The sequence below is a fragment of the Podarcis bocagei genome (assembly GCF_964188305.1).
Source record: "Podarcis bocagei genome assembly, chromosome: 8".
Classification (NCBI taxonomy): Eukaryota; Metazoa; Chordata; class Lepidosauria; order Squamata; family Lacertidae; genus Podarcis; species Podarcis bocagei.
In genome coordinates, this window is record NC_138133.1 from 92,829,613 (window position 1) to 92,840,274 (window position 10,662).

Consider the following 10,662-nt stretch of genomic DNA (forward strand, 5'->3'; position numbering starts at 1 on the left):
CGGTTCTGGCCACCTCCTCAAAAGGAGATGGTGCAGCTGGGAAGGGGGCCTGCCGTAAGGAAGACAGGGGGCCCTTCTGCATGGGGCCCCTCTTAAGCAGTGGGAGAGGTGACAGCGCAGTTTGTGAACTCTTGAGAGAGGACAAATGCACAGACGCCCCCAGGATCCTCGAATTCGGGGCAGGGGGAGAGGGAGGTCATCCCATGAAGCTGCTTGCCAGGAGACGCAGAAGAAAGAGGAGGAGACCCTTCTTCACACAGCATGTTCCCCACACCCGGGGTCTCTTGCTGCTGCAAGATGTGCTGAGCACCCGCTTAGGCAGCTCCGAAAGAGGGCTGTGAGGGTTCTTGCACGGAGGAAGGACAGTTTTGCGCAGGGTGGCTGGATGGGAGCTCCAGGGGCAGAGGCAGCCTGTGCCACCAAAGGGCTTGGGCGGCTGGACAGCAGAAGAGGGCTTCTCCCATCGTGTCCTGCTTGTGGGGAACCTGTGGCACATCTGGCCGGCCTCTGGTTCCTTCTGTTAAAATGTTTGCATGCCCCCTTTTGGCAGCTTTCAGAACAGCCAGTGAAACTGGGCCCAGAACGTGGGACTTACGGAACCCCTTCTGATCCTGCCCAGCCAGGGTGTCCTTGCGCCACACGCCAGGTTTCGTCTGGGGGCTTCTGCAGACCCACCTCAGAGGCAGCTCCAGGCTGCATTGGCTGGGGCTGTTGCTTCTCTGCGCCCCTGGGACTCAGCAAGCACAATGTCTTCCTCCTCACCTTTGTCTTCCATTCCCCGCTTTGCAGGGAGCAGTCGGTGCTTCTGGTGAACCCCAGCCTTGGGGACAAGCTGCTCTATGGGGCCACTGACCAGCTCCTGGATGCCTACGTGCCCCCCGAGGAGGAGCGGCCACAGCCTGTCACCTGGGAGGAGGCAACCGGAGAGGAGAGGAGCCGGGGCGTGCGCCTCATTGTCCGGCATGGGAAGGTAACCCGAGGAGAGGAAGGGGGGCTTTGAAGTTCAGGGTGGGAGGAGGCTATTGCTGTGCCCACTAGCCTTGTCCCTGCTCTGCTAAGCCTGAGAGGAAGGAGGGGAGCCCTCTCTCTGCTAAGGAACCTTATTTATGTCGCATCTAAGAAACTGTGTGTGTGATGACGTTTGCCTGAGCACCCATAGCCTTCTCTTGCATCCCTCCTGCAGTCCCTGAAGCAGGTGACTTGGCACGCGAAAGGCGACTACTTTGCCACGGTGGTGCAGGACAACAGCCACCTGCAGGTGCTGATCCACCAGGCCAGCAAGCGCTGGAGCCAGGCCCCCTTTCGGCGCAGCAAGGGCCAAGTGCAGCGCGTCCTCTTCCACCCGCTGAGGCCCTTCTTCTTCGTGGCCACGCAGCGCTTCATCCGCGTCTACAACCTCCTCAAGCAGGAGCTCACCAAGAAGCTGCACGCCAACTGCCAGTGGGTCTCCAGTGTGGCCCTCCATCCGGCAGGTGAGCAGCGTCCGCGGGGAACACCCACTTGGCACACGGGGGGAGGGCAGCTGGACAGGGGTGGGTGTGGTGGGCCCTCCAAGGGGGAGATCGCTGCCCCAGAGGACTCGAGGAGTTATGGCTCTCCTGGGTGCTGCCCTCACCCACCGGGGCCAGACTGGAGCCGCAGCGCTCAGGCGTCCTTAGGGGGAGAGGCCCCTGCTGAAGGCTCCCTGCTTCCTTCCCCTCTCAGGTGACAACCTGATCTGCGGCAGCTACGACAGCAAACTCGCCTGGTTTGATCTGGACCTGTCCACCAAGCCCTACCGGGTGCTGAGGTCAGTCAGCAGAGAAGCCAGGGATGGGTGCAGGGCCAAGGCGGATCTGGGTGGAGGGCCTCTAGGCTCCCCTTTCCCACCCACCACCCAAAGACCTGCTGCCCTTGACTGGCAATACCCTCTTCCTCTCCCCCCCCCCCCCGCCTGTGTGGCTGCAGAGGTGGGCAGGCAGGTTCAGCCCCGTATCCACTCCAGCTGTTGTCTCCCAGTGGAAGCTGGATGGATCTCAATTCACGCCCCCATTTGCCAGCATCACTTTTGGTTGTCTGAATCTTCCCCTCCCCATGCAGAGAAGCACAACAGGTTGCCCACAAGGCGGTGGTGCCCTGCTGTCTTGGGAATGGCCCTGAAGGGGATCTTACAGTGGCCACCCCTTGGGATAGTTGCTCGAGTGCGAGGCTGACCTCCCTTGGCCAGACTGCCTGCCTCTATCCCACTGTAGACTCACTTCTGTGCAGATTACTGCATCTCCCTCTCACGCACGCTTGCTGGCAGAAGGAGGGGTGAGAGGCAAAGAAACCCCCCACCCCTTTCCTTGCACGGAGGTTCTCCCGCTGGGGCTTGCGAAGCAACAGAGGAGCACTGCCGTGGCTGGATGAGGCTGACCTTCTCTCTCCTGGCAGGCACCACAAGGCAGCGCTGAGGGCCGTGGCTTTCCACCCGCACTACCCGCTCTTTGCCTCTGGCTCAGATGACGGCAGCGTCATCGTTTGCCATGGCATGGTTTACAAGTGAGTAGGAGGGTGAGGGTGGGGAGTGGGAGGATTGTTGGGGAAAACCCTTCTGCGTAAGAGCCAGTGTGTGAGAGGGAATCAAACTCCTCTCCCCCCCCCCTTGCAGTGACCTGCTTCAGAATCCGCTCATCGTTCCGGTGAAAGTGCTGAAGGGCCACGCGCTGACCCACGACCTGGGGGTCCTGGACGTCGTCTTCCACCCCAGCCAGCCCTGGGTCTTCTCTGCAGGCGCAGATGCCACCGTCCGGCTCTTCACGTAACCTCCCTCCCCGGGTGGGACTGCGCACCCTGACTCGCTTTCCCAGGGCAGCGGCGGAAGGGCCCTGGGCAGAGACTGAAGCCTGAAATACTTCTTTTATGATTAAATGGTTTGGATACGTGATCGTGGATGGGCTCCTTTGTCCCAGGAAAGGAAGAGGGCAGAGCTGGCGGTGGCCTCAAGGAAGGTCTTCCTGCACTATTTTTATTAGTAATTAAATGTCTATACGTATTTACACCTTTACATCGGAATACAGCTGTGCATGGCCCCAAGGGTCATCTAGTCCAGCCCTCTCTGCAATGCAGGGATCTCAGCTCAAGCATCCCTGTCAGGAGGCCCCCCAACCTCTGCTTAAAGAGGCCCCCCTGACCTACTTGTCAAACAGCTCTTACCCTCAGAAAGTTGGAATCTCCTTTTTGGTAACTCAAAGCCATGGGTTCGAGTCCTACCCTCCGGAGCAGGTCTACAAAATCCTATGCAAAGTACTGGCCCCCAATAGCCAAGGAAGCCTTGACACGGCGTTTCTGAGAAGCAAATACTTTATTAAAAATAGGTTGTCTGGTTTTATGTACAAATTCTACTGAGAGGAACAATGGATGAACCTGTGGAAGCTCTTGGAAGGGGCAGGAGAGGCGAGTGCAGGAGGGGAGGGGTCTTGCCAGTTCCTCTGTGCACAGTGGGAAAAGTGCCCCCGCTTCTCCCCAAAGTCCCAGATCCGTGTTAAGAGCAGCAGATAGTCCACACCTGATGGGGGGAGAGGGGGAGAAGCCCATGGAGGTGGAAGAGGCAGCACTGGAAAGGGTTTTTCTGTGCTCTGGTGCCTGGACCAGCCGGCTCATGCAGAGCAGCTCTGGCCTGTCCCTGGGGGGGGGGGTGCTTGGGACACGTGACTGCAGACTGTACAAGTGGGGGTCGTGGGCCTCCCCTGCCCCAGGCGGAGGGCGTTCCGTGAGTGCTGTGGAAGACGTGAGGTGCCTGGAAGAGGCCTCCTGCAGGCCAAGGCGGGTTTGAGGTGCAGCAGGGAGGAAGATCGTCCTGCCAGGGTCCCACACGGGATGCTCGGAGGCCCTCAAACAATCCTGATGAGGCGGCCCAGGGTCTCAGCCACCTTCACCCGCACGGCTGTCACGGGGTCCTTCAGCAGCACAGTCAGAGCTGGGGGGGGAGCAGAGCCCGTCAGCAACAAGCCAAACAACTCCCTTCGCTGCGCAAGACGCAAGCTTGGGCCCAAGTGGCCCTTATCATCCTCGGCCTCCCATGTGCCCTCAGTCTCCTCCACCCCAAGACCCCCAAATGGGCCCTATCCTGCTTGGGAGGCAGAGCCCCACTCTGCGACCTGGAGGGCCAGACGGCGCGTAGCCTGGCAAACCCCGCCAGAGCCTCTGAAGGGCGCTGGGCCGCTGCTGGCACAGACCCAACTGCGAAGGGGAGCGCACGCCAAGAGTTCCTCTCGAGCAGCAGAGATACAATAATATTTTTCCAGTAGCATGTTTACACTGCAAATCCGAGACTCTCGCGTCCCTGCAGAGCGAACGAGGCGGCCTGATTTATGTGCCGAGCCGCTTCCCGTGGCTCAGCCCTGGCCAGCTGCAGGAGCTCCCCCCGGGGGCGCTGGCAGGCAGAGCGCCTCCCGCTCAATACAGGAAGCTGCGGTGACCCCATCCGGAGCCTGGCCTCCCCGCTCCCCAACTGCATCCCCCACTCCGGCAAACAGACGGGCCTCTCTTCAGGACCACTCCAACAGCCAACGGAAAGATAGTTTTCCCTTTTTTAGTGGTTTTTAAGCTCTGCTGGAAAGCTCAGAGATTTTCCGAGTCTTACTCGAAGCGATGAGGTCACTGCTGACAAGGAAAAACAGCCCCGAAATCCAGGAAAGTTCGTTACTCAAACTGGCTTCCTCTGCTGCGCTTTGAATGGCAGGTCCCTGCTCAGGGAGGGACATGCGCTGGGCATGTCTGATCGCCTCCAGCCCCAGCACGCCTGAGGGCAGCCAGAGGTGCGGGTGACCCCCTGTCTCCCCAGGTCCCACCCAAAGGGCAGGCAGCCCTCGCCTGCAATGCCCGGGTGGTCGCTGGCTGTGTGCTGCCTGCACTTTGCAGGAAGGATTCCAGCTCTCTTCAGTTCCCACCTCCCCATAGACACAACCCTCATTAACAACCTCCTTGTATAGGAAGACCAATAAAAGGGGCGATGGTCCCCAAGGAAGAGAAGGAGAACATTTGGCCCATTAGTGCAGCACGCATGCTTGGTCCGTGACCTGCATTCTTCCGCCTCCTTCCGAGAGGGGTGTCAAGGCCGACTCTGCCCCCACTGAACCTCAGGTGGAGACACTTCCCTGCCAGCCTCTGCCACCTGCACCCCTGCAGGCTGCCTCTGCCCCAGAACCCCAGTGCCCAGCTGCAAGGGCACAAGGCAAGCCTAGCAAAAGCCCCCCATGAGCTGCCACCCTCACCCCTGCCAGGGGGCACCCAATTTTGAGTACCCTGAAAGGGCACCACAACGGGAAGGACCGGCCTCAGCTGCCAAAGGGACAGGAGCTGCCTTGGGCACCAGGAACCACCTGGGGGGAGAGGGGAGACCTCGGGCGGCAAAGCGTCCTGCGCCAGCCCCGAGACTCACCGGCAATGAGTTCATCCAGGTCCAGCTGTTGGCTGTGCTCTCTGTCCACGTGGAGAACAAGGAAGCCTGGAAGGGAAGGGCAAGAGGGTGATGCTCAGGGCAACGCAAGGGGGACAAAGGGGTGGCCAGGAACCGCTCTGCCCAGGGTGCCCCTTGCCCGCCTCACCTACGAACATGGGGGCAGCAGCCCGGATGTCCGGCCAGTTGCTCTTGAAGTAGAAGAGGTTTGTGGCCACCAGGCGACTCAGCGTGTCGGGGTAAGACTGCATCTGCCAAGAGGGAGGGGAGACCCAGCGGAGGTGAGCAGTCGGTGCTGGAGGGGAGACCCCCCCCCCTCAGGAGGAGAGTCCGTCCACCTGCCCCCCCCCCGCCCCACCAGAGCTGGAGGAAGGGAGCACAGAGGCTTCTCTCTTCTCCACCCTCCCCCAGCACCACCAAGAATAAGGGGTGTTCTGCTTCCACTGGCCCCCCCATTTGTTCCCCAACCCACTTTGGAGTCCTTTAGAGCCCTAAACAGGACCTCTCAAGAATGGCTTCCACCCCCGTGAGCCCGGCTGAGCTCTCAGGGCAAACGCCCGAGGCTCTGCTCAGCGTCCGATTTGGAAGACGGGCACGAGCAACAGAGCCTTTTCAGCCAGGGCTGCTCTTTGCCATCTGGGTTGTCTCAACCCTCGGGCTGCGTGAGGCTACCTGCTTCTTTGGGGATCTGGCCTGGCATAAACCAAGGTGGTTTTTCCTGCCTTTTAACTGCTTTTTAAAAATATCACTTATTAGACTTGCTAGGCACTCACTAGAAATCTACCCGAGTGACTTTCAAAACATTAAAACCGAAAAACACGGGGGTAGATGATAATAAAAGCATTGCAGTGGTCCAGAGACAGACTTGGTAAAATTTAGAAAGGTGGCTGCCAGTTGCCCGGGGAGGAAGAGGGGGGTCTCTGGACAAAGGGAAAGTAAAAACATTTCTGAGGCCGAGAGTGGGGCTCCTTGCTGTGCCACCTCGGAGGGAGGGCTTGGGGTCATGCGCTCTGCTCAGGCAGGGTCTCCGCTACCCCCCCTTCATACTCACCAGGTGTTTGCAGACGTCATTCATGAACTCGCCATAGTGGAGGCTCCGGTCCTCATGGAGGTGGTTTTGGAACATGTCGCAAAGGACGGGGCAGCCCATGCTGGGGCCACACTGGCGCAGGGCAAACTTGCAAGCCTGCAAGGAGGACATGGGGGCGGCCTGTTAGCTGCCCCAAGAGCAAATCCCACCCCCCTGTGCCAGCCACAGCCCCTCCAACCGAAGAGAGACGCACCTTGACGACCTCTGGCTTTGGGTCCTGCAGGTGAAGCAGCAGAGTGACCAGCCCATTCAGGATCTGCTCAAAGAAAGCCTCTTCGCAGCTGCCGCCACTGAACTTGGTCAGGTGGCCAAAGAGGAGGATGGACGACCGGCGGAGCTCGTGCTTCTCCTGCAAGCGAAGCAGCGCCAGCTGTTGGGCTGTGGCAAAAGCGTCCCAGGGAGGGCCCTGCCTGTCCTCTGCCCTCCAGCCTCCTCAGGGTGGTGTCCCAAGAGACCAGGGCCCTGCGGGACTTGACATCTTTCCACAGGGCCTGCAAGACAGAGCTTTTCCGCCTGGCCTTTGGCTTGGACTCACTCTGACCCTTATGTTTCCCTCCCCTTATGGTTTTGATGAGGCTGCATTTTAAACTGCATTTTAACCTGTCTTTTAAATTCTTTTCTTTTCCCTATTATGTTTTTACTGGTGTAAGCCGCCCTGAGCCTGGCTCTGGCAGGGGAGGGCAGGGTATAAATAAAATTTATTATTAATTATTATTATTATTATTATTATTATTATTATTATTATTATTATTATTATTATTATTATTAAACAAGATCCCCCCCAGCCACAGACCAGGATCCCTGCCATCCCCCCCACCAGCAGGGAAGGACACAAACTTGCCTTAGGAAGAGCTCTGGCATGCTGTTCCTCCCCCCCCCCTCCCCCAGGGGCTGAGCTGCCTTCTGCCCCAGCAGCCCCTCGTCCAGGGCATCATCCAGGCCAGCTTACGCTATCGAAGAAGGGCCGGATGCGGATGGCGATGTGGAGCAGCATGGAGCGGACGTCCCTCTCCTCCAGAAAGCCCAGGATCTTGGCGAGACCCCCCATGGCTTCCAGAGCCACCAGGCTGTGGGGGTCGTCCTTGTCGTCCATGCCGTTCATCATGGAAGCCAGGAGCTGAGCCCCGTGACGCCTCACCTGCAGCCGGGGGCACACACCAGGCACCATCAGTGGCAGTGCCAGGGGTGGGTGCGCCCCAGTGCCTCTGCTGCAGTTGCTGCCCCTCAGACCAGGGTGGCAGCACTGAGCCAGAGGGGGCCAGGGCCAAAGCCCACCCTGGCACCCCTCCTGTGCCCAAGGAAGAGCGGCCTCGCCCTGGCAGATATTGGGGAGGAGGAAAGGAAAGGTGCCCCCCTGAGCAGGGGAAGCAGAGGGGGCCCACCTTCTCCGGCGAGCCCGAAGCCATGTTGCCCAAGCCGCGCAGGGCCAGCATCCTCACAGAGGTGCAGGGGTCCCTCTGCCGGGCCGTCATGCTGTCCATCACGGACGCCAGCAGGACCAGGTCGTTCACCACGTTGCTGCTGAGGAGCTGAAAGGTGCAAGCGGTGAACACAGAGACACACCGGCCACCCTCCCTAGGGCCACAGAGTCGGAGTCTGCAGCTCCCCTGGAGGCGCCCCAGGGCTCAGGGTCAGGCCAGAAGGGAGGAGGACCAAGTCCGTCCATCCCCCCCCAGCCCTGCTCTCTTGCCTCAGCCTTTCCTGGCCAGACCCCTCCCTCTGTCCTTGGCACATCGGGGGAGAGTGGAGGGCAGCTCACACCTCATCACCTCCCCGAGGGGGCTGGGGGGCCACAGGCGCCTGCTCCTCAGAGCTGCTATTTTAAAGCTTCAGCCGGACGGCAGGCCCAGGCAGGCAGCCAGCTCCTCCGGCTCTGGGCCCACGTCCAGCCACAGGACTCCCCACAGCTCAATCCCAGGCCACTCCATCAGCGGAGACGCAAAGAGGTGGTTTATGAGCCAGGATTGAGCCGGGCAGCGACAAGGGGGGTGCTCTGTGTAACAAAGGCCACTTGGAAAGCCCCAGCTGGAGGTGGGGAGTCAGGCAAGGAGGTATAGGGGTTACAGCAGCAGCAGGGAGGAGGGTGCTTGACGCAGCAGCTGGACTCCGTTCCTCAGGGTGGCATGTCAGGAGCAATGAGGTGAGGCTTTGCTGGCTCCTAGGGCTGAGCGGCAGCTCCCCTCCGGTGGGGGGGGCGGGAGAAGGGAGCTAAGAGGCAGAGCCCCTGTCTTGCACGCAGCGGGTCCCAGGTTCAGTCCCCACTGCCAACCGTTCATGCTGCTGCCAGTCAGTGCAGGCCATAGGGAGCAAGACAGGGGAAGGCAGCTTCCCAGGCTCCCCTTAAACAGCAGCCATGGCTAGGGAGGGGCCCCCCTTGGCCACCTTCCTACCAGCCTACTAGTCAGGGGTTGAGGGGAGAGGACAAATCAGAATAAAGTCAGTCTCCAGGGAGGGGTCCATGGCCACAACACACACAGACACGGCCAGAGCTCTTGGCAGTCTCCCCCTTTGCAGTTCCCCCTCTCATTACTGCCTTGCCCACCCTGGCCAGGGCCAACAGCAGGACCCCCAGCAGGAGGACCCCCCCGGCCCCTTCGTGGACCCACCTCCGCAAAGAAGGCCGTGGTGGTCAAGCGCTGGCTGTCGTAGATGCTGTTCAGCATGGGGGAGAGGGTCTTCACAATCAGGGGCAGCTTGGGCCCAGCGTGCTTCGCCATGGCGCTGAGGAAGAAGAGGGCACCCACCCCAATTGAGATCACCTATCGCACGTAAGGGGCAGCCCCCACCCCATGCCAGCCCTGCTCCTTGGGAAGCGGGAGAGGAGGGGGCTCCCATCTCCGCCACGGCTTCCCCCCTCCCAATGACTCCACAGCCTGCCGAGAAATTCAGCCCAGCAGCTCTTCCTCTCCTGTCTCCCTGCCGTTGCACTGGCTACTGAACCCACGGGCTCCGCTCAGTCCCAGGGCCAAACTGGGAGGCTCAGTAGCCAAGAGCCTGGGGTGCAGAGAGAGATAACCAGGACTGGCTGAACGCTGCCCACCTCCAGGAGAACAGCCCCCCCAGCTCACATTTCAGAAGCAGATCAACCAGTGATGGTTGGACTAGTTGATCCTTCGGGATCTCCTCCCAGTCCTGCAATTCTCTGGCCTCCCCGCCTCCCCTGGCGCTAAGGAAGCAGACGGATGTCTGGCCCTGGGATTGGCAAACAGGTTTCTTGGGATTGCAGCAGGCATCTCAGCACAAGAGCCTGTTCCGCTCCTGGCCTAAGTGTGCCAGCTGAGCCCCGTCCCCCCGCCCAGGGCAGCCCCAGGAGACGGGCTCAAGCGGGCAGAGCCTCCTCTGCCACCCACCCGCTCACCTGGCCAGGACGGCGACGCCATCGTGGTGCCTCTCCACGCTTCTCAGGGACTCCCAGCCGCCCGAGGCAGACACTGCCCTGGCCACCGCTTCGCTGCCCCCCTGCGTCAGCATGGCCTTGAGGGTCTCCACGGCAGAGCTTGGGAGGGGGGAGAGAGAGAGAAGGTCCACTCGATTCTGCCTCTGAGAGAGGTGAGGGTGGGGGAGAGGGGCCAGATCCGTGGCTCCTGCCACCCCAGGCGCCTCTTGGAGGTGCTCAAGGCTGACGGCCGCAACGCTAGGAAGCCCCGGGCGGCTGCTCAGAGGAGCTTTTGCTTGCATTAGTATTTTATGGGGGTGGGATTATTGTGCCGTGAGCGGAGCGTGACATCTGGAAAACCTCCATTGTCCTGTCACACTAAACCCAAAATACGAGGGGGGGATATGATGACTTGGGGTCCCCCGAAACAGGAAACCAGCATTCGCACAAAGACCAGGCGGGCAGCCTGCTCTTCTCCACCAACGTCCAAGAGGAGAGACAGATGCCTGCAGAAATACTGTAAAATTAATGAATGTTGAAGGGATGTTGGACTGAAAATAAGCGGTATTGGTAAAAAGATGAACAAGAATATGTAAATGTGGATTGACAATGGTTGGAAATATATAGTTATAATAGGTTAAGATAATAAGTAAAGACAAATGATAGAGGGTAAGGATTTGCTGAACTAACTATGTGAACTGGAATACAGAAAAGGGGGATGTGAGGAGGTCAGGAAATAAGTAAATGAAATATAAGATATGAAAATATTGTTTTTCT

At 59.7% G+C, this 10,662-nt stretch overlaps 2 protein-coding genes and 1 long non-coding RNA gene across 9 annotated transcripts in view; 2 read left to right on the forward strand and 1 right to left on the reverse strand.

Annotated features, from left to right (window-relative positions):
- Positions 1-2,901, forward strand: part of BOP1 (BOP1 ribosomal biogenesis factor) — a 65,008-nt gene extending 62,107 nt beyond the window's left edge. The window contains exons 12-16 of the mRNA XM_081204595.1: positions 790-970; positions 1,184-1,472; positions 1,705-1,789; positions 2,413-2,520; positions 2,630-2,901. Of these exons, the coding sequence (XP_081060721.1) occupies positions 790-970; positions 1,184-1,472; positions 1,705-1,789; positions 2,413-2,520; positions 2,630-2,783 (817 nt within the window). The 3' untranslated portion in view covers positions 2,784-2,901. The remainder of the gene's footprint in view (positions 1-789; positions 971-1,183; positions 1,473-1,704; positions 1,790-2,412; positions 2,521-2,629) is intronic.
- LOC308593217 overlaps positions 1-10,662 on the forward strand; it is a 285,688-nt gene that overhangs the window by 63,625 nt on the left and 211,401 nt on the right. The gene's annotated exons all lie outside the window — the stretch shown is intronic.
- MROH1 (maestro heat like repeat family member 1) overlaps positions 3,696-10,662 on the reverse strand; it is a 60,118-nt gene continuing 53,151 nt past the window's right edge. For all 7 annotated transcript variants that reach the window (XM_081204317.1, XM_081204312.1, XM_081204318.1 and 4 more), the window contains 9 exons: positions 9,868-10,005; positions 9,116-9,230; positions 7,892-8,038; positions 7,459-7,647; positions 6,703-6,858; positions 6,471-6,605; positions 5,568-5,670; positions 5,402-5,467; positions 3,696-3,937 (listed from right to left, as the gene is read on the reverse strand). In XM_081204317.1, coding sequence (XP_081060443.1) covers positions 3,852-3,937; positions 5,402-5,467; positions 5,568-5,670; positions 6,471-6,605; positions 6,703-6,858; positions 7,459-7,647; positions 7,892-8,038; positions 9,116-9,230; positions 9,868-10,005 — 1,135 coding nt within the window. In that variant the 3' untranslated portion in view covers positions 3,696-3,851. The remainder of the gene's footprint in view (positions 3,938-5,401; positions 5,468-5,567; positions 5,671-6,470; positions 6,606-6,702; positions 6,859-7,458; positions 7,648-7,891; positions 8,039-9,115; positions 9,231-9,867; positions 10,006-10,662) is intronic.